Source organism: Arvicola amphibius, chromosome 2, assembly GCF_903992535.2.
Source record: "Arvicola amphibius chromosome 2, mArvAmp1.2, whole genome shotgun sequence".
Classification (NCBI taxonomy): Eukaryota; Metazoa; Chordata; class Mammalia; order Rodentia; family Cricetidae; genus Arvicola; species Arvicola amphibius.
The window spans coordinates 120,952,794-120,975,914 of NC_052048.2; the positions used below are offsets into that span (position 1 = coordinate 120,952,794).

Consider the following 23,121-nt stretch of genomic DNA (forward strand, 5'->3'; position numbering starts at 1 on the left):
AGCTCCTTATATATTTTTAGGAGGGCTCTTGATTTTTTTGAATTCATCTGTATCCTGCCACATTACTGAAGGTATATATCAGCTGTAGGAGTTCCCTAGTAGAATTTTGGGGGTGTATATACTATCATATCATCTGCAGATAGCAAAAGTTTGACTTCTTCCTTTTCAATTTGTATCCCCTTGATCTCCTTTTGTTGTCTTACTGATCTAGCTAGAACTTATTATGTTTAAATACTTTTCTTGTATCCTTGATCTCTCTAAGTCCTTTATCATGAAGTGGTGTTGGAATTTGTCAAAAGCTTTTCGACATCTAATAAGATGATCATATGTTTTTTTTTTCTTTCAGTGTATTTATATGGTGGATTCCATTGACAGATTTTCATATGTTGAGCTATCCCCCACATCTCTGGATAAGCCAACTTGATCGTGGTGGATGATTTTTTTTCGGTGTGTTCTTGAATTCTGTTTACCAGTATTTTATTGAGTATTTTTACATTAATATTCATAAGGGATATTGGTCTGTAAGTCTCTTCCTTGTTGAGTTCTTTTGCAGTTTGCGTATTGGGGTAACTCTAGCCCTGTAAAAAGAGTTGGCAGTTTTCCTTCTATTTTGGTTATGTGGAACAATTTGCAGAATATAGGTGTTAGCTCTTCTTTCAAGTTCTGGTAGACTTCTACACTGAAACCATCCATCCCTGGGCTCTTTTTTTTGGGGGGGGGGGAGGACTTTTGATGACTACTTTTATTTCCTTATGGGTTATAAGTCTATTTAAATTGTTTATCTGGTCATCATTTAATTTTGGTATGTGGTACCTATCCCATTTCTTTTAGATTTTCCAAATTTGTAGAGTATAGGTTTTTGAAGTATGACCTAATGATTCTCTGGATTTCCAGTGTCTGTTATATTCCTCTTTTTGTTTCTGATTTTGTTAATTTGGATAGTCTCTCTCTGCCTTTTGTTTAGTTTGGATAAGAGTTAGCTTGTCTATCTTGTTGATTTTCTCGAAGAACCAAATCTTTCTTTAATTGATTCTTTATACCGTTTTCTTTGTTTCTATTTTATTGATTTCAACCCTCAATATGATTATTTCCAGTTGTCTACATCTCCTTGGTGAATCTGCTTCTTTTTGTTCTAGAGTTCTCAGGTGTGTTGTTAAGTCACTGATGTGAGCTTTCACTGTTTTCTTTATGTGGGCACTTAGTGCTATGAACTTTCCTCTTAGTACTGCTTTCATAGTATCCCATACATTTGAGTATGCTGAACCTTCATTTTCATTGAATTCTAGAAAGTCTTTAATTTTTTTCTTATTTCTTTCTTGGCCCAGGGGTGATTCAGTTGAGCGTTGTTCAATTTCCATGAATTTGTGGGCTTTCTGAAATTAGTGTTGTTGTTGAATTCTAACTTTAATCCATGATGATCCGATAACAGGGGTTATTCCAGTTGGGGTTTTGTTTTGTTTTGTTTTGTTGTTGTTAATGTTTGTTGGTTTATCTGTTGAAATTTGCTATATGGTCAATTTTAGAGAAGGTTCCATGAGGTGCTGAGAAGAAGATATATTCTTTTGTGTTTGGGTGAAATGTTCTATAGATGTCTGTTAAGTCCATTTGAATCTGTTAAGTCCATGACATCTGTTAGTTTTCTTATTTCTCTGTTAAGTTTCTGTCTGGCAGACCTGTCCATTGGTGAAAGTGGTGTGTTGAAGTCTCCTACTATTAGTGTGTGGAGTTTGATGTGTGATTTAAGCTTTAGTAATGTTTCTTTTACATACGTGGAAGCTCTTGTATCTGAGACTTCATTTTGATGTATATTTCTTGTGGTATTTATGAAGTGTCCTTCTCTATCTCTTCCGAGTGATTTTAGTGTGGAGTCTGTTTTGTTAGGATTGTTTCATAGGTCCATTTGATTGGAAAATCTTTTCCCAACCCTTTACTCTGAAGTAATGTCTGTCTTTGAGGTTGAGGTGTGTTTTTCATATGCAGCAAAAGGATGGACCCTGTTTTCATATCCATTCTGTTAGCACGTGTATTTTTATATACAAATTGAGTTCATTGATATTAAGAGATGTTAAAGATCAGTGATTGTTAGTTCCTCTTATTTTTGATTTTGGTGGTGGTGGTATTGTGTGTGTGTTTCCCTTCTTTGGGATTTGCTGGTGTAGTATTATTTAATGCCTGTGTTTTTGTGGGTGCAGCTAACTTTCATGGGTTTGAGTTTTCCTTCTAGTGCTTTCTGTATGATTGGATTTGTAGATAGGTATTGTTTAAATCTCATTTTGTCATAGAATATCTTTTTTTTCTCTGTCTATGGTGATTGAAAGTTTTGCTGGGTATAGTAGTCTGTGTTGGCATCCATGGTCTCTTAGTGTCTACATAACACCTGTCCAGTACCTTCAGGCTTTCAGAGTTTCCTATTAAGAAGCTGGGTGTTATTCTGATGGGTCTGCATGTATATGTTACTTGGCCTTTTTTCTTGTAGCTCTTAATATTCTTTATTCTGTATGTTCAGTGGTTTGATTGTTATGTGGCAAGATTTTTCTTTATTTTTTTTTTATTTTTTAGTCCAGTCTATTTAGTGTTCTGTAAGTGTCTTGTATCTTCATAGGCATTTCTTTCTTTAGGTTGAAAAAATTTCTCCTGTGATTTTGTTGAGTATATTTTCTGTGCCTTTGAGCTGGTGTTCTTCTTCTATCTATATTATTCTTAGGTTTGGTCTTTTCATAGTGTCCAGCTGGAAGACCAGTCACTCACCTCTTGGTCCAATTGCTGCAGGTGGTGGCTGTGTCTCAGGGAGCCACTGCAGTCACAGGAGATGTATGGGTTTTAATGTTTAATTTTCTAAAAGTTAAAAATTTTAAACTATGTTTTCTGTGTCTTCTTATACCGTTAATTTTATTGAGAAAAAAATGACTTTTGTTTCAGTTACCAGGGTAGATAATTTCAATGTATATCTCTAATCCTCACAAACATGCATCCTCTGGATCAGACTCCACACTCTATAATGAGGAACTGGGGCCCAGAAAGATTAGCCTGTGCCTGATGACTGCTGAACCACAGGCCAGAATGGAAGGGGCAGGACCATTGCCAGCAGGCAGTGAAAATACAGAATATTGTCCATACCAAGCTTTCCAGTGTTGATCTCAGAATATCATTTAACAGAAGAAGTGTTTGGAGAGGTCCAGTGAGGTCCCATAAACATTTCCCATCATTTACATTGATACAGGAATAAGTAGACAAAAATAAGGGTAATCCATGATAGATTATATCAGCTGGACATTTGATGGACCTGAACAGCATGAATGCTGTGAGCCTGCCAGGGAGTAATATGTCACGAGCTGAGGGTGTATTTTGGGAGGAGAAAACTCAGTGTCGAGGCTAACATTCCGTGAGGAAGTAATAGTCTGGCCTAAGCTCTAAGCCTGCCTGTTAGGCGTCTCACTGCCTCTTATCACTGGGTGCATCATGTTTCTCATTTGCGTGTGTGCATGTGTGTTTGTTCATGTCTCTGGTGATGTCTTTCTATTGTCACTCTCCCACAGTTTTTGGACACAAATTCTCTGAACACAGAGCTCTCAGAATTGGCTTGACTGTGACCAGGAAAGTCCAAGGAGTTTTCTGCCTCACCAACCCCCGTGCTAGGATCTCCAGCACACACCACCTCGTCTGTTCCTCTGCATGAGTGCTTGGGATTTGACCTTGGGTCCTTATGTTTGCATGGCAAGCACTTTACTTACTATACCCTCTCCCGTATCCCGGCCAGTGACCCCCTGTAGTACAGCACACCTACCTCTGCAGTGCCAATGCTCCCATGTGAGGTGAGGGTTTGGGATGACAGCTCTGACCCCCGCGTGGGTGTGCCGTGGCATGTGGGTGCATAAACATAAATGAACGAAATAAATAAATTTTAAAGAAGAGCCAAACCACTCCCTGTGCCTGGGTCCCTGGTCCCACCCCACTCAAAGCAGCACGTGATACAGGATCTCTTGAATATCCCCAGATCCAATATTAATTCCCCTCTCATCACACCCTGACTTCCTGTTACAGTCATTGCAGGAGCATGTTTAAAACACTATTGCCCATCCCCCACTACTGCCCACATTTCTAATTTAATTTAGGGTTGGGCCTGGGTATGTTTCTTACAAGCTGCCAGTGTGATTCTCTTGCACTGCCTGAGCTCAGAAGTGCAGCCTGAGAACCTAACTAGGTTGCTCACTGTTAACCAGTTTGTGGTGAGATAATAAAATGCCTGAGCTGTGGCACACATTTAAACTGGAGCTTTCCAGAGAGGTGTTGGTCATGTCTACGAGTTGGTGAGGGTGGGGTTGCAGAAAGCAGCTGCCACAGTTGAAAGCTTCTGTGGAATTGAGACAGTAATGGATGGGCCTGCCTGCCCACATCAGGAAATTTAAATGTTTACCACAGAGTCAGGAAGATGAATATTCGAGATTTCCTGCATGGTTAAGAATGCATTTGAATATAAGGGGCTTCCCTTCTTTGCCCAGCTTCCTTGCTACATGCCCCCAGCCTCTGTGACCTGACTTTAGACTACCATGGTTTTAGCTTCCAATAGACAACAGCAGTGACTGAGAGCACAGCCTCGGAAAGCAAACGACTGAATCCAGTCCGGGTTTTGTTACTCCATAATTCCTCAGGCATACGCAGACTGCTGACCACTTCATATCTGATTTTGCTGTCATAATGCATACCTTCAAGTATTGTTCCGGGGATTCTGTGTCTAAAGTCTCAGCTCAGCTCTCAGCACTGCACGGTGCTCAGCACCTTAGCTCCTCCCCGGACTTTCTCGCATAAACCACTTCTTGGAAAGTAAGTAGGGATATATATTCATAGTTCAATACCTATAGCTTTTCTCTCAATAATTCAGGGGTGTTTATTCGTGTAGACATCCAAAAATCAAAAGGAGATTTGTGCTACTAAAATTAAGGGGGAAAGGTGCTAGGTAAATCTATTCGTAATGGCAATGGAAATAGATGGTTCTGTTTGTCACACAAAATGGAGCCCCCCAAAAAGGAATGTGGATTCCTGTGGTGGGTTGAGCTGTGCATGCTGCTCAGTTAACCATTTCATCAGGACAGAGCAGTTAGGAATTTGATGAGCATTTGAGCTTTGTTCTAACTATTTCCATGTAAAATACATGAACACAATTTGAAATGCACCTTGCTCGCCTTGAAGAAAGGAGAAAGCTTCTTGCCAAAGAGGCCTAGAATGAATGGTCTCAGGGAAGAAGACAGTTTCCAGTAAAGTTTGGAAGTTGTGAAAGAATTTTTCAAAGGGGCCATGTTTTTATTCATGCCAACGTTCAGTGAGCAATGCAGCAGCAAGGTTACTCAATGGCCAGTGAGTACACCAAGCTGCCTGAGGCAGGGGGTTGGCAGTAGGTGGTTTAGGTGGCTGAGACCTGCTGTGCTCCATGGTCCAGTGGCATCATCATGGTTATCATCTGCCCCTGGTCTCACAGGGTCACATGCAGAAGAGAAATCTTTTCTAGGGTTTAGTACACAGTTTTCTCACCCTTTTAATGACAACATTTTAAAGATATTACCATCAGTATTAGGACCCAATATACTGCTGCTGTCCAGGGCAAAGATTTAGAGCAATATTATAATTTCTGAATAGGTCTTTTGTAAGAAGTTCTGTGCGTGTACATGGGAAGAGTTCTCATCAGAGAAGTTTGGATCATCTTTTGTAATAAGTTGGTAAATACCGTGTGAAGAGTCTGGCCTTGCATATGGGCTAGAAGAGAGACGTTTTCTGACGCTGTCTATAAAACAGCAGTGCTGGGGTGCAGACTAGAAAGGATAGTATGTGATTCATGGAGCATTTGAAACAGTGCCTGGCATACGGCACGCACTGGGTAAGTATTAGCTGTCACCATCACACTGCTGCTACTCTATTAGGCCTTCTTGGGATAGTTTCAGAGAGGTAACACTCCAGGATTGAAGATACTCCGTATTGTTGATACGATATATAACTAACCTGCTCTCCCGAAAGTGTTACACCAACTCGGTCTTCAGGAATGCTCGTTGTCCCAGTCTTACCATGCAGAAGCCTCAGTCTTTTCATCTTTGCTAATGAAATGACTTAAAAGATTATGTATCATTGCCAATATATTTTTTATATGTTCGGAGATATTTGTAGTTTTCTTGTTTCTGTCCCTGGCATACAGCCACAGTGTACCTTCTCACCTGGTCTGTATAGGTGTGGCTCCCCACTCCATCCAGGCTGCCTCTCCCAGTCCCTTCCCCAAGAACCATACTCTGCCCACTTTCCTCTCTTGTCTTGAGCCATTTTATCTCCCTGTTCTTTCTAAGCGACTCAGCCACCCTTTCCTAAGATGCTTCCAGAGGCGTGTGAATGTCCTGTGTCCTGCACTAGGTCATGAGGAAACAGCCATGGACAGAGACAGGCGAGGTCCCTCCTGACAGAGTGGCATGATGGTACACACAGCAGTGTTTCCAATCATGATGGTACACACAGCAGTGTTTCCGATCATGATGGTACACACAGCAGTGTTTCCGATCATGCTGCAGTGGGGGGATAGGACAGGAGATCACCTTAGGCATAGTCAAGAGATGCCTGAGTCTCCACAGAGGTAGAGTTCTAGGGGCCTGTGGAATGAGAAAGCTCACAAGGGAATGTGGAGAGCAAGCAGAGGCAAACAGAACAAACAGAGAACAGAAGCAAACAGAGGCAGGTTATTGAGTTTGAACAAGTGAAGGAAGATTCCTGGCAAGAAGAAAATGGATCGGCAGGAGCAGGCAGACTTCAGAGCAGCAGTGAGTGCCATAGGACAGTCTTAGAATTTGCCTGACGCCAAGCAAAGCAGCTACAGAGTGACCATACGTCTGTATCTTCTTCTGAGTGAACGCCAGGGAGCACTGGTGGGAAGGGAATCAGGAGTGGAAACAAGACCCTGCTGTCCCAGCTCATTATCTCCTTGCTCCTGGGCCTTCTGTCCCCAGGCTCACTGGTGGCATCTACCTTGGCCACTTGGTGGTCCTGTGGCTTTTGACACTTAGAGCCACGTTCCCTTGGCCTGCATGGCACCACTATTGTCCCAGTTTTCTCTAGAGTGTGTCTCCTGACTCTCCCATGGTCCTTCTTTACAGGTGATGTCCCTGCTCACTGCCTTTGCGTCCCTCTTAGCCTGCTGCCACCTGGATGATCCCAGCCATGTGGCTCTATCATTAAACCTCCTGTCTTTCCGGTCTCAGAGCCCCCCATGCTGTACAGAGCCCCCAGCTGTCCCTTGGCAGTTACAGTGGCATCATACTCCAGACTGAGTTCTGCTCCCTCTTTCCAGGTCCCCCACCAGGGTGAACCACTGCCAGTGCCTCCTGTTGCTTCTACCCCCACTGCCTCCCAGCCTTGGCCCCTTCCTGTCACTCCAAGCCTCACTGTCTGCCTGCTCCTGGCCCCTCACTGCTGTGGTCCTTCAGTCACTCGTGCTGTTTGCACTGGCAGCACTTGAATGACTGAGGAAATAAACTCTCAAAAGTCAGTGTTTCAGGGTTTTCCCTTTATGAAGTCTTTTCTAATCATCCTTTTGTTCATGTCCCAACTCCTCCCTGGTGACTTCTGTCATCGGCCTTTGCTTTCTTGAATATGCTGACTCCATAGGATGCTACCATTCGCCTTCTTCATTATACAATCATTTGTTAGAATGTGACTACAAATTACTTTGAAGCTTGCCTTTTAAGTAGAGCAAAAATAGATAATTAAAGCAGATTTGTACTAGAGATTCCATAATTACTATAATGAATATGCATTATAGAAGATGCTACCTAATTATCAAAACCCTTGTATTTAAATAGATGAAATTAAATTTCAGATTAACAACTATTTTTAAATAAATCAGGATTGTTTGCTGTTTCAGAAGAAAGAAATACTCATTCCAATTACCATTTTTTGTCAGAGTGCTGTGTGTTGGTGGAGCCATGGTCTTGCTGCTCAGTGAGGATCACCACAGGTACCTTAGAGACTGTGGAGGCAACGGCATCCCTCTAACGTCCCAAGACAACATCGCTGACCCTGAGATGAATCCTGACAAAAGAACAGGTACATCAGGCACAGCATCGCCTTCATGTGAAACCAGTGGCCCCCAGTGCCCAAGCAGAGCGCTGCCCTGTGGCTCACTGGTGCCAGTGGAGTGCTTCAAAGTTAGCCTTGGTAAAACAGATGCATTCATATGTAAATATGAGAAGGTGCATGCTTCTGCACTGTCACTAGCTGGACACCATGAGCCGGGAGCACATCATCAGATGGCAGCCCTTCAGGAATCCCCCCATCTCCAGGGTTCCTCAGAGCCCCAGAGCCCAGGTGCACGGCCTCTGCAAATGGGTGCAGCTAAGGAGCAGCCTTGTTGAGTAAGGCTTCCTGCTCTCCAGGGCTCAGTGTTCATGACAAAGAGCACTTGGTGAAGACTTTGAAGATTCTGTCTAAAAACTGCTTCATGCCAGAAATCAAACCTTTAGAAATGAGAAACCTTTTATGTGTAACTTTTTTTACATATTAAACTTGATTTTTTAACCTATAATTTGCTTTTCCATTGAAATGAAAATAATTTTTATTTGCTATAATTGATGATTCACATTTTGTAAAACATCAGATAATAACAGTAAGCTGGAATTCCTCAGCATGATGAAAATGAATTTTGCTTTTTTAAAAGATTTGGTTTTGTTTCATGTCTATGTCTGAGTGCCTACCTGGGTGTGGGTGTGCCACGTGTATAGTGTTGCTGGAGGACCCGAAGATGGCATCACATCCCCTAGAACTGGAGTTACAGGTGCTTGTGAGTTGTCGTGTGGGTGCTGCCACCTCAATCCAGGTCCTCTGCAAGAGCAGCAAGTGCTCTTATCCATGAGCCATCTCTCTAGCCCCTGGAATTTGCTTTTTTGAAAAAGCTTTAATGAATTGTTTCCTTACGTCTTCTGTAGAGAGTCAATGTGTTTCTTTTGTTTGCTGATTGAGAAAGGGAAATTGGAAGGTAGTGAACATACATTTTCTTATTTGACCTTTTATATAGTAACTCACTTTTTGTGAGATTTGATACCATTTGAGCAACCTTCCTATGTTTAGGAATTCCCTGCCTGTGACTCTCATCTTCTCCATAATTTGCCTTTCAAGTAGGGTCTGATGTTTATTCTAGCTCCACTAGTTGACTAGTGCAAACTCTGTGTGTGTGTGTGTGTGGGTGTGTGGGTGCGTGCGCGCGCGTACATACAACAGCAGCAGCAAGGAGGTCATTGTCAGAACATCCCTGCCCTGGAGTTTTAGCTCCTAGGCTGGCTTTCTGGCTTTGCTGGGTGAATTTGTAATGCTGCGTGCTAACCTTGAGTATGTTCTGCCTTTGCTCAAACTCCAGATTGCTAGCAACTAGGATGCTAATATGGAACTAGACACTTAGGGATTTCAAGCAAAGGCCCCAGAAATGTGAGTGTGCTGTTGGTTGTACAACCTGCCTGGCTGAAAAACGGGTTATAGATAGCATTGTAGCAAGCTGGTGGCAGGTCTTGGCAGTGAAACAATCCATTGCTCCCCTGCTTACCGACTACCTTGGGCTGCGTAAATACCCTGAGGAACACCAGCTCTGTGGAGTAGCCTTTGTTAATAACAGAACTTGACAGCCCAGGAGAAGACATTCAGGTTCACATAGTCCTTCCTGCTTGAGCCAGTGCAGTGGTCTCAGCCAGGGGCAACTTTGTCTGTAGATGAGGTATGGCAATGTCCTCAGACTTTCTGGCTGCCACCAGAGAGGCAGAGAGAGAAAACTGGCTGGGAGGCAGAGAGAGAAAACTGAAATCTAATGAATAAAAACAAGGAACTGTTAAGCATCTGGAAATGCATAGAACAGACACATAATAAAATGCCACCAGTGCAGAGCTGAGAAACATGGGCTTGTGAAGGCTGGGGATGCCGGGAATTACCCAGGACTAGGTGAAGACAACTCCTTCTGGTCACCATTGGACTGAGGTAGCAAAAGAGCAAACTCAGAATGGGAGCCTGTGAGGTACCACATTATATCAGTTGAATTCACATCCTAGCTGGGTCTTGTAGGTGGAAGAAGTTAGTACATGATGAGGAGAGGAGAGATCCTAAACCTGAATGGAGACATGGATGACTCACCTCCCTCAACCCCACTCAGGCTTCTGGGTGCTCCTGTTGAGCACGCCCACATTCATTAGCAGGTTTTCTTTATGCCTTGTGGCTTCTAGGACCGCAACTGAAGACAGAACCCGGCAGCCTTGGTACCTGGGGAGAAAAGGACTTGTGCAGCAGAACTCTGAAGATTGCTAATTGATAGAGAAAAATGGGACAAAAGGGGGTCTGTTCAATCTTAACCAAATTTAGTTTTGGGCAAAATTAAATCTGTTGCAATTGATGCAGTTAATATAGGCCTCTGTATCTATAATGGAATGGGGACCTGGGAAGGTATGGCGGTTTGAATAAGAGTAGCCCCCATAGGACCATCTGTTTGACTGCATAGTCATCAGGGAGTGGCACTACTTGAGAAGGATTGGGAGGTGTGGCCTTGTTGGAGGAAGTGTGTCACTGGGTGGGCTTTGAGGTTTCAAAAGCCCAAGCCAAACCCAATGGTTTTCTCTTCCTGCTACCTGTGGATCCAGGCGTAGAACTCTCAGCCACCTCTCAACACCATGTCCGCCTGTATGCCATCATTATGATAATGAACCAAACCTCTGAGACTGAGCCAGTTCCAATTAAGAACTTTATTTTATTAGGGCTTCCTTGGTCATGGTGACTTTTCATAGCAATAGAACACTGACTAAGACAGAAGGGCTCTAACCATATGAATACGTGGTCAACTGAAACCTAAGCCTAGTAGCTTCCCTCACTACCTGAATCTGAATGCCAGAATACAAGGTATATTGAAGATTCAAAAGCCTTATACAGGGAAGCATTGGAATAGACTTACTATATTTGCCCACCCTTCAATTCTTTCTCCCCCAAAGCACCAAAAAATGCTCCGCTTCAGCATTGAGGGTGGAAGTATCTCTCTAGGGGCTGGACTGTGGAGGTGGGGGATGTAGGATGCTGCTGTCGCAGTAGGCCTCATCTCAGTAGGGAAAATGAGCAATGTGTGAGAGGCAAAGAAACAGCTGTCAAAGGGCACAGACATGTGGAGCCCAGGGCCTGAGTGGTCCCTTCCATGTCTCATCCCCAGGACCACGGGTAAGGGAGACAAAGTTGAATAGCCCTAGATGCCACTCAACACCGACGACAAGGAAGTCTGTAAAGTCTCACTTCTTACATGTAACTAGAAAATGATAACTAAGCTCTTACTGGAACCACCGGCAAGTTATAGTTAACCAATTATAGTTGATTATAGTTATAGTTAGCTAATTAGCACAGTAAGTCTTAACACTGTACATCAAGCCCTTCTAATGGAAGGAGGGAAGGGAGAACTTTCCAAGGAAAGAACTATGACCAATTAAAATAACTGCTCACCAAGCAAAGGGGACATCTAGACCTCTCTTTCCATTGCGGGCTGACAGTGACCTCTGTTAGCCCTCATCCCTGAAGTTCCAGATGCCACTGCTGTCCACTGGTCAGTGTGGAGGCTCACGAGGCTTCAACGGTAAGTGAACCTTTGACCCTAAACTGCCTCACGGTCCTATCCTACACAATAAATACTACAGACCTACTGTTGCCAAAGCCCTTGTGTTCATTGCTTCTGCTGCCGCAAAATACCTGCTAAAAGCAACATAAGAACAAGTATATTGTGACTCAGGGTTTGACATTACCTACCGTCCCTTGTAACTTGGCATGGTGACAAGATCATGAAGCAGCTGGTCACAGTCTACCAGGAACCAGAAGGCAAAGAACGCTGCTGTTCACTTTAATTTTTCCATTCATTCTGTCCAAGACCCCAGTCCATGAAAATGCTGCCAGCCTACATGAAGGGTGGGTCTTCCCACCTAATTCAGAAACTCTCTCATGGATATTCACAGAGGTCTGTCTCCATGGTGATTCTAAACCTCATCTGTCAGGATTAATCATCACAGAGCTGTTCTGAGCCTGAAGCACGATCATGACCCAAAGCCCTAGTTGAGTTCAAACATTTGGGGGGGGGACAGACATAAGAAACAAGTGACATCATTTATTTGCTAGGTTAGGACAGTTGTGTAACTGTGAAGATGGGGAAGTTCCGGCCTGGGAGAAATGAGATTCTCTAAAGGGACACCTGTGACTCCCACTCTGTCACACTGTTGGAACGATGGATCCCAAAGAAGTGGAAATCTCCCCAGGAATCTAGTAGGAGAAAGAGAAGACCCCAGCCAGAGGGAGAACTTGTTACACAGAATCCACAGTTCTAGCAACATGCCAGCCCACCCTACAGGATGAAGCCCAGGTAATGGGTTAGGGTGGGCAGGACCACACGTTGGCCTTGACTGCTTGGTTGTGTGGATCTTTAGCGTTTATCTTTGTCTTCTGAACACTAAGATGTATTTAGGGGAGTTGCTCTTTCTTTGTCCCTCTTGCCAGTGTGGCTACATTGAATAAAGGTTTCTGCTTTCCAATATTAATTTGACTATTAATTGACTTATTGACTATTAATTGACTTATTGGTGGCCAAAACTGGCTTGAGGCATAGGTTGTAACCACCCAAGTTAAGCAGCAAAGTGGTTGTGGAGTAAGAGACTAGATTTTGCTTTTTTCCCTTTTTCTTCTTTTCATGCATGTGTATGTGAGTGGATACACACACATGTAGTGATGAGGCGAGCAGGCCTGCTTTTCATCCTGCCTGACTCCCGTGTGGCTAGCTTAAAACCCGAAATAACAACACACAAATTATATTCTTTTAAACACTGCCTGGCCCATTAGTTTCAGCCTCTTATTAGCTAATTCTCACATATCTTGCTTTAACCCATATCTAATAATCTATGTAGCACCACGAGGTGGTGGCTTACTGGGAAGATTCTAGCGTATGTCCATCTTGGGCCGGAGCTTCATCGCATCTGACCCAGAAAGGAGAGGCATGGAGATTGCCCGAGGTGTCTGACTCACTCCCAGCATCTTGTTCTGTCTACTCCACCTATCTAAATCCTGCCCTATCAAAAAGCCAAAGCAGTTTCTTTATTAACCAGTGAGAGTCCTCCATCACACACACACACACACACACACACACACATACATTCTTGTGTATGTAGGGGCTCATGTATGTCTATGCATGTAGAGGTTCAAGGTTGATTCTCTAAATCACTCTTCAGCTTTATTCTTTTGGAGGCAAGGTCCCTCAGTCAAACCCAGATCTGAAGTTATGGCAAGTCTAGCCAGCCAGCCTGCTCCTGAGATCCCTGATCTCTACCTTCTGAGGCCAGAATCACCAGCTACCATACCCACTCAGAATTTTCGTGGGCACTAGGATTCCAAAAATCACCCTTCTTACTGTTAGGTCAAAAGTGGCACCCCAAAATGGCAGTGCTGGTGACATTGTTCTAAACGGGATTTTGACTGGATGAAGAAGGGTAGTTATCAGGTAACAACCCTAAAGGTTTCTGTCTACTAGAAAAGCAAGTCCCTTTAAGGGGTTCTTTTGTAAAAGACCAGCCTTAACCTTCCCTCAAAGGTCAACCACTTCCAGCAAGGGCACTCAATTCCCTGTCAGTCCCAACAACCAGTATCACTTTAAAGCCTTCACCCTGTTGACTCATAAAATCTGCTTGCTTTTTGGTCCTCAAGAAGCCTTTCTTTCTACTGGTGGAGTGGTCTAGTTCTGTGGTTTCATTAAACCCTTGCTTGCACTTGCTTGTACTTTAAGAGCTAAGCAATCCCCCGCCCCTGTATTATGTTTTTAATTAGAACAGGTTTCACTGAGATTATGAAGTTTAAACAAGTGTATCAAGGTGATGGAGAAATGTCCCAGGCAGAAGGAATAGGGAAGTGGTCAGGCCTGTTTCGGAGGCAGAAGAACAGCAAGGGTACCTGGAGCAGAGTGCAGAACAGCAGACCAGGATGGTGCATGTCAGAGGCATTAAGGCAAATTATAAAGGCTGGCTTTAGCACAAAACACTGACGGTATTTAACAGCTGACAGAATCTAGCATGCATGAGCCGCAAACTGTAGGAAGGAAATGGTAGAAGTAGAAAATTGTTTGTGTACTTGTTTGTTTGATTGTCCTCCTGCCTCTGCCTCTGGAATGTTGAGCTTCCTCATAGGCTGTACTACACCTGACTAGCTTGGAGGGTGTTGTTGTTGGTGGTGGTGTTGTTGTTGTTGTTTTGTTGTTGTTTTCAGTAACACAGGCAAGAGAAAACTATGGCACACTCCAGGATGGGTACAGTAGAAGCAGGAGGAGGTGGCCTGTCTATGCTCTAAACGTAGACTAAACAGGATTGAGGGCATGTTTGACAGCAGTGTGATGGATGACAAGATGACAAATGACTGCAAGACCTTTGGGCACGCACCTGAAGCAAGGGAGTTACTGTCAGCTGAGGGGGGGATGGTTGCAGAGACAGTGGAGCAGGGATAGGTTTGCGGGTATCAGAAGTTCAATTTTTAGACTAGATAGTCTAGACAGCCTAATTTCAATTTGTCTAGCCAAGACAATCCAAACTTACAAATCTAGTTTAGACTTGCTTGCTAGACGGTTTTAGACTTTCTAAATTTAAACACACATTAAACAAAGTGGAGATGTCAAATAGGCAACTGAATATTTGAATCTGTAGTTTAAGAAAAAAGGTCTCCTCTCCTCTGGAGGTACACATGAGGACACTGGTCTTGTGTTTAGAGTGGCTTAAAGTTGAGTGGTGTCACCAAAGAGCTAAGCATAAGATAAAAGGAGCTGAGTGTGAACTCCTGGATAGATGCTGCGCCCATGGAAGCTGACTGATGGATTAGAACCGGTAGTAGGAGGGCCGCGTGCTTGTCCTGCCCACCCGGCTGGCTTAGCCCCAAAATAACCACACAGAGACTGTATTAGTTAAATCACTGCTTGACCCATTAGCTCTAGCTTCTTTTTGGCTGTCTTACATCGTAACCCATTTCTATTAATCTGTATATTGCCATGTGGCAATGGCTTACTGGCAAAGCATGTCTTTCTCTGGTGGCGGCTCCACGGCTTCTCTCTCACTCCGCTCTTCTTTCTCCCAACATTCAGTTCCATCTTCCCTGCCTACCTAAGTTCTGTCCTATCAACAGGCCAAGGCAGTTTCTTTATTCATTAATCAACAAAAGCAACATACAGACAGAAGGACCTCCCACACCAAGAACCCACTAATGTGGAGAGAGACCGAGATGTTATATAGTTCCAGACACTAACTACCTTGTCTTGGGCTAGCTTTAGACTGGAAGCAGCCACTCCTTAGCCGCCTCTGTGTCAGAACTCACATCCAGTGATTAATAAATACAAAATGTTGGAATCTCTTAACTTAGATTAGTCTCCAGAGTCCACCATCCCCAAAGCTAAAGATGTCACCATACAGCATTTTGGGCCTACGGAAAAGCTTCCTCCATCTTGCTGTTCCCACCTCTCGGATGTGCCCATCACTGTGTTTTAAACTTGCTTTGGTTTGTGACATTCTTTGTTCTGTAAAACTAGAAAACATCATGAAACTGCCCCCAGCATAGAATTTAGGGTACATGGGGGGTGAGGGGAGTAAATCCTTAGGGTGTATTCCTGAGCCGTGGTCACTCAAAATGACTCCAGAGTAAACTCTCATTTCTTTTAAGATGAGAGCTGAGAGTTTTTCATAAGCAGGGACCCAGGCTAAGCCCTGCATTCCTCCAACACTAACAGAGGGGCAGAGATGGAGCCACCAGGGAGGAAAGGCAAGTGTGGAATTGTGTGTACTTGGGTTATGGGGCAGTAAGCAGTCACCCTGCCTGTGAGCTAACTGACCACATGGGAAAAGGAAGGAAATCAGTCACCAGGTTTGCCAACAAGGTCATCAATGGCTTTGGCACTAGAAGGTTTTCTAAGAGGAGAGGAGCAGGGGCTAGAGGGATGGCATAGCGGTTAGGGGCACTGACTGCTGTTGTAGAGAAACTGAGTTCAGTTCCCAGTACCCACATAGTGGCTCCTAACACCTGTAAGCCCAATTTCAGGGGATCTGAACCCTCTTCTGACCTTCAAAGTCACTGCATCCACACAACGCACTCTCATACACATAAAATAAATAAGTTTAAAGAAAGATGGGAAGAAAATCAGACTACAGGGCTAGGGTCGAGAGAAAATAGGAAGGATGATAGAGTTCTAGGTTTTGATAATGGAAACAAAGAAATGGGGTTATAAAGATACAGAATGAGAAAATGATTTGATGGAAGCATGAAGAGTAGATATACACATGTGCACATACATATGTAGATATATAAAACACAAGTAACATTTTATATTTTAAATAAATGTATTAAATGTATATAAAATCCTAGGAGAGTTGAGAAATTGACGGAAAAAGGGACATCCTGTGGCAGCATCCCTAAATCAGGGATGAAATGTTGTCTCCAAGCAGAGGGATTAGCTCGCCCATGGTTATGGGTGGAAAGGATTATTGTACAGGCATACCTGGTATAACATAAATATACCCCTAACGTTTATTTCGCTCTCAAATTCATGCTCTAAAAACAACAGAATTTCTTTTTTAAAATAATTACTAAATTATGTTGGGCAGACCATCCTTGCAACCTGGGCACTAATAGAAACACCAGTCTTGATAAGCATGCTAGTACAAAACTGGGCACAGTGGCAGGTACCCACGGATTGCTTGAGCCCAGCCGTTGAAACCCAGCCTGGATAACATAACAAGACATTTCTCCCCTGGACGTCGCTTTCAAAAAAATAAATAAATAAATAAAGTACAATCAAAAAAAGACATATTGGGCTGGAGATACTGAGATACTGTGAAGACCAAACTTCAGATATCCAGAACCCACATAAAGCCTGGGTGGGCGTGACAGCCACCTATAACCCCAGTGTATGAGAGGCAGAGACAGAAACCACTGAGACAGCTGGCTAGCCAGCCACAGGAGCTCCAAATAAGACTCTGCCTCAGTATAAAGAGAGATCAAGAAAGACACACATCAATCCCAGGCCTCCACACGCATGCACATATGTGGACCAACACACATGTGAATATGGGAATATACATACATACATGCATGCCCACACCACTACATTCAAATAAAGATAGATCACATTCCCAATAAATAATATATTCAGTTTCCAGGAAAAGGACAAAGTTACGATGGCAAGCTGGGCATGAGAAAGTGTGGGAGTCACTGAACTATACGTCATTGCCAGGGAGTCACCTTAGTCTCCTGTAGCTTGCTCATTCACCTCCTTGAGTTTTTGCCTTTTATATTCTGGTGCTCATATTTGATAACACAAAATATTAGTATGCCACGGTAGGGGAGAATAAGTTATTAGTCAGCATTACAATGACACCATCTCATCCTTGGTGGTAATATTACATTACAGAGCACAACGAAGCAGGTGCCGGATGGTGGGTGGACAGAATGGCAGTACCGGGCAAATTCTCTTCTGACTGCTTCGCTTTTCTCAGTAAACGAAAAAAAAAAAATAAATGGCAGCTTACCCAGTTTCTCGGCAATCACAGGACCCTCACAGATGCCTCCCTCTCTGACTAATGAAGGAAGGCTGTCGATTGATTAAAAGGCCAAGGTCGCTTGCCATGTGCCCCCAGTCCCTGCCAAAATAACTAACCAGAAGCACCGCCATGGCATTACAGAAGCTGTGGGCATCCGTACCACCAGAAAAGGGAGACAAAGATGCTTAATGGAGCTCTTTGGCATCTGAAGGCAGCCCGTGTCACCTTTGAGGTTGCCGCTTTCATTTCCCGGAAGCCTGGGAAGAGAGACTCCAGCTAGTTCGGGCCCCACTGTCAGCAGCTCCACATTAATGCCCTTATGACCTGCGAGATCTGAAGGTGCCCGGAGCATCTGTGGCAGATCCCGACGGGAGAGGGCACAGCTGCCGCCTCTTAACTTCTGGAGCAGCGCCAAGCTCTAGCCTGCAAGTAATTATCCTGCCTTTGGAAACAGCTCCTGGTTTGCTAGTGGGTCTTGACTTTTGGACGGCGCGTAACCATGTGACCTGCAATGCAAATCTTGAACTGGTGTGATTTGACCTCCCAAGCTCAGAGTCCTGGGGACCCAGCAAAGCAGCACTTCCTCATCATACAGAGGCTGCCTAGCTCAGTACAGAGCTCCCGGTGGCTGACTGCCTAGGGGCTGCAGGGGAAGGAAGACTGCATTCTGTCCTGCTAGATGCCTTCCAACACACTGCCTCCCCTTCCCTCACAGTCCCCAGAGGAATTTGCAGCAGGGATCCTGAAAACCTCAGGAAGGGAAATCACAGGTGAAGCTGCAGGTGTTTCTGGTTCCTGTGGGGGCGATTCAGTACCACTCCTGGTACTGGTGAAGAGGTACGGAAAAAGAAGTCCTCCTCAGGAGCCAAACTGGGAATTGTGTGCTATATGCACTTTGCCTCAAAGGCGAGGTGACCTAAAAGGCACATTCTTGCCGTGTCACAGGTGGAGACTGGGCATGCAGATGGAAGAGGAACATGGGTGGGCCTCTTACAGCAGGCCCCAGAGCAGACCTTCTGCCAGAGACCCTTGGGCAATACTTTGCTAAAATATAACCACTTCTTCTGGTTATAGCATCGGTGCAATCAGCACACCTGTGTGCACAGTGAATGACTTTATTCACAGTTGTGTCTTTCCATTCACCGTCGAGCTTCTGACCAAACAGTCCATTTTGTGGTGACGTGATGCAGTCATGGATTCTTTGTCTTAACCCTGTATCCTGTCACCTGAAAAAGAAGATGCTTTTTACCCAGTCCTTTTCAAAGGACTCTACCAGGCAGCGACTATTCCAGGAAAGCTGAGGATCAAAACTGGTACATTGGCTCCATTTTTTTCCTTACTAAGCTCCTCCCACTGTGTTAGCTCATCTTCCCATGGAGGGGTGGGCACTAACATCCAAGTGTTTCCTTTTTGCTCAACATCAGCCCCTATCTTGCGAGTGATGGATGATAAAGTTCTATAAATAGGAGACGATGTTGCATCTTGAAGAAAAAGCTGTTTCATATTTTAATTCCTCCGGTGGTACGTTTCTTTCCTTAAAACCCCAGCTCATCAGCTGAAGATATAGCTCTGCGGGCAGAGCGCTTGCCTGGATGAGGAATACAGACAGATAGCAAAGGGAGGGGAGTTAACTGTCACAGTGAAACTTAAAGAGTAATTGGGAATGGCGTAGTCTGTCAAAAGAATGCATGTAATTGCTACAAAAGATAAATATAGAAACAAAAGAATGGGGTTCATTATGACACTTAGTGCAAACACATCGTTGTACTTTGCTCTTATTCATCCACCTTCCCCCTTCTCTAATCTTCCCTCTCTGTTCTGCTGGTCCCCTTCACCCATCTCCACAAGAAGCCCCACTCCCCACCCCCCACCTCCCGCTTCTGCTTTTCAAGGCTTGGTCTGTTAAGAGTCAAATTGCTGTTCCACCTCGGGAGTTATCCAAGTCTGGGATACCCACCCGGTGGCATACCGTGTGTGTTGTGAACCAATGACCAATAGATGGCACTGTTTCTCCCATAGTCAGGAGGCCTTAGCTGAATTCCACCACAGCCCTCGTAAAGACCCTACTGACATGTTTGTAGCTCATTACTGGAGTGTTTGGTCTTCCTGACTCTGTGCTCGGAACACCTGTTCTTCCTGGTGGAAATCTGCAGGGATGTCATCCATGCCATGAAGAGTCAGGGCATGTCTCATCATCTCATAGAAAAATCCCTTACATTCTAGCAAATAGCATGCCACCACCATCACGGCCTCTGCCACCTCAACCTGGAACCTTCTTTCTTAATGGACCACTATGATAATGGAGCTCTTCCTATAGAAAAATACACAAGCTTCTCAGTGCCAGGCTGTTTTAGTCTTCTAGATATTTCCAGACGCTGTCTGAACAACCAGTTTTTCTGTGTCTAGAAATCTAGATCTACTAACCTTGAGGTCACATGATGTTTTGCAGTCCCCTCAGATAGAGGTAAAAGGCAGAAAGAAAGCCATTGGTTCTGTGGGAATCTGGGTTTAAATAAAGGCAATCCCTCCTTCTGGAGAAAGCAGTACCCACCCCCCACACACACACACATACACTCTAATTTCCAAGCTATTCATAATTCACCATGAGCAGCCAGGGTCATTCAGGGACTAACCTTGTTCTTCCCGTAACTGTTCTTAAAAGGATTTCACTACCGGGACACACAGAAATGAAGCCACTGCATAAGGAGGCATTGGTCATTTTGGATTCGTCATTGCACCGGACAGAAAAAGCACAAAGGATGTTGGCTGTGCTGGTTGGAACACTGTCTCCGAGTGCTCAGTGACAGGTATGTCTGTCAAGAGCACAAGTGTCAGCCTTAGTTCCCAGCAGGATCGTAGCTGGGACGAAGACTGCTTTGCAGGTGATTTATTTCGGGAGTGGAAGCCTAGGAACAAAATTGGGAAAGAGGGTAAATTAATCCAAGGAATCACTATTGAGCAGAAGCAACTGTGACAAGCCTTTCAGAAGAGCTGTATGGAATGTGCCCCAAAACTGTCCACCCAACACAACAACAGAAGGGGGCGCCTACGCACCAGCTCCTACCTCCATCAGTCAGACAGAGCAGCCTTTTCTCCCTGCCACTGGTTTTTCTTTAAAGATTTTATTGTGTATACAGTGTTCTGCCTGCATGTATTCCTGCATGCCAGAAGAGGGCACCAGATCTCATTACAGGTGGTTGTGAGCCAACACGTGATGCTTGGAATTGAACTCAGGACCTCTGGAAGAGCAGCCAGTGCTCTTAACCCCTCAACCATCTCTCCAGCCCCTCCTCCTCCTGTTTTAATATTTAAACTTCACAGTCTAAGCCGTTATCCATGGGATGTCGGGTAGAGGAAAATTGAAACTGCTCAGAAATGATGTTCTTGGAATAGGAGTGTTCCTGGCCCTTATCATGAAGAGGAAGAAGGCTCATGTTCATTTTTGGAGGGAGAGTAGCTATATTACATTACATGGGAATATTGGGTACTTGGAGGAATCTTAAATATGGAGTAAGAATGGATGTTGATATTGGGTATCCAAAGAGCATAAGGAATTAGTAAGTTATGTTTTCAAGTTACCTGGGACTCGTTAACACGTTTCCAGTACTGAGGGTATTTCCCACCATTTGAGTCCCACCCCTCTAAGAAAGAAATCAAAGGGCCAGCTTTTCCAACTGCGATTCTAGTGACACGTTGGCCAGCCTCTGGTACATGATCATTTAATCCAGTAGGAGCTTTGTTGGGGAAGCAGACCATGCCTGAACACTGTCCAGGAGAGGGATAGCAGAAGCATCAGACTTCTGAAACCAGCAGCCACAGAATGTGCTCATGGTGTCAGCGGTACAAGCTGAAAGGTGGGCAAGGGGCTGCAGTGGATCCTGACGACAGCTCTCCTGGTCCATGCTTTAGGTGGTACTTCTGCTTGACTAGCTCCCAAGACTCATTTTTCTAATCTTAAGCATCCAGTATGGTTTTTTGTTTGTTTCAATAAACTTGCTTTCTGCTAACTTAGAGTAGATTATGTTGAGGGTTTCTGGGAGGCTTGTCCCACCTATAAGGTCACACTGACCACACTGTAGCTCATCCTTAGAGGACTGCCTCTTAGTTCTTGCCTGGTTTTTGTTGTTGTTGTTTATTTATTTTTAAAACAATCTTATTTTACATACCAATCCCAGTTCCCTCTCCCTCCTCCCACTCCTCCCACCATCTCCCCTCTCCAGCCCCTATCCACTCCTCAGAGAGGGTGAGGCCTCCCATGGGGAGTCAACAAAGACTAGCACATCACTTGAGGCAGGATCAAGGCCCTCACCCCTGTATCTAAGCTGAGCAAGGAATCCCTCCATAGGGAATGGGCTCCAAAGAACCAGTTCATGCACTAGGGAAAAATATTGGTTCTACTGCTAGTGCCCCACAAACTGCCCAAAGCACACAACTGTCACCCACATTCAGAGGGCCTAGTTTGATCCCATACTGGTTCCCCTGCTGTCAGGCCAGAGTCAGTGATCTCCCCACTCGCTCAGGTCAGCTGTTTCTGTGGGTATCCCTGTCATGGTCTTGGCCCCTTTGCTCATAATGGTTGTTTGGGTTTTTTGTTTGTTTGTTTGGTTGGTTGGTTGGTTGGTTTTTTCGAGACAGGGTTTCCCTGTAGTTTCTAGAGCCTGTCCTGGAACTAGCTCTTGTAGACCAGGCTGGCCTCTAACTCAGAGATCCACCTGCCTCTGTCTCCCAAGTCCTGGGATTAAAGGTGTGCGCCACCACCGCCCAGCGGTTGTTTGGTTTTTTTGAGGCAGGGTTTCTCTGTGTAGCCCTGGTTGTCCTGGAACTCTTTGTAGACCAGGCTGGTCTCGAACTCACAGAGATCCGCCCACCTCTGCCTCCCAAGTGCTGGGATTAAAGGCGTGCTCTGTCAGCCAGTGCCGCCTGGGCTTGCTTTGCTTTCTACTTGCAGGTGTCATTCACTGTTGTGTGAAGCCATCTTCCCGGGTTCCGGTTGCAGAAGCCTTACTTACTTTCTTTGGGGGAAAAAAATAAACAATGTATGGTGTAGTTATCTTCATGTATGTGTCTAAGACCCAGCAAGGGACAGATAAGAAATGTGTGTCTTCTCGTTTCTTCATTGACTTGTGTGACATAATATTGATCAGGACAGGCAGCAGTCTGGATCATCTCTGTGTATGTCACAGAAATTAAATCATGGTTTTAGGTTCCACTGGATTGGATTTAATAGAAAATACACACAACTCCAAAGTTTTCTCAATTCTTTCCCCAATATCGATGATATCCTCTAGTTGTAATATTTTTATGCAGCTTTTTCCCCTCCTCCAGAACGTAGCTCTGTGTTCAGCCCACAAACAATAGAACATCTAATGTTTCGTATATTGAGCTAGCTCTTGTTTGAGGTAAATAAATACTCACCTGTGGGTGTGAGAAGGGTGAAAAAGACATGGAAAGTCGTGTTAGGAACAGACAGCTATAGGGGGAGATATGGGCTTCCTGTGTAACCAAAGCTCATTAAGGATTCCAAATAACCCGCACTTAAAGA

The 23,121-nt window shown here is 44.4% G+C and overlaps 1 protein-coding gene and 1 long non-coding RNA gene across 2 annotated transcripts in view; one reads left to right on the top strand and one right to left on the bottom strand.

Moving 5' to 3' along the window:
* Positions 1-8,534, top strand: part of Thumpd2 (THUMP domain containing 2) — a 44,524-nt gene extending 35,990 nt beyond the window's left edge. The window contains 1 exon segment of the mRNA XM_038318720.2: positions 7,929-8,534. Coding sequence (XP_038174648.1) covers positions 7,929-8,381 — 453 coding nt within the window. The 3' untranslated portion in view covers positions 8,382-8,534.
* On the bottom strand, positions 6,866-18,025 carry LOC119806755. The gene is made up of 3 exons (XR_005284261.1): positions 17,568-18,025; positions 9,563-10,266; positions 6,866-8,058 (listed from the first exon to the last, which is right to left on the bottom strand). It is a non-coding gene; the product is annotated as an uncharacterized LOC119806755 (long non-coding RNA).
* Between the last annotated feature and the right edge of the window lie 5,096 nt (positions 18,026-23,121).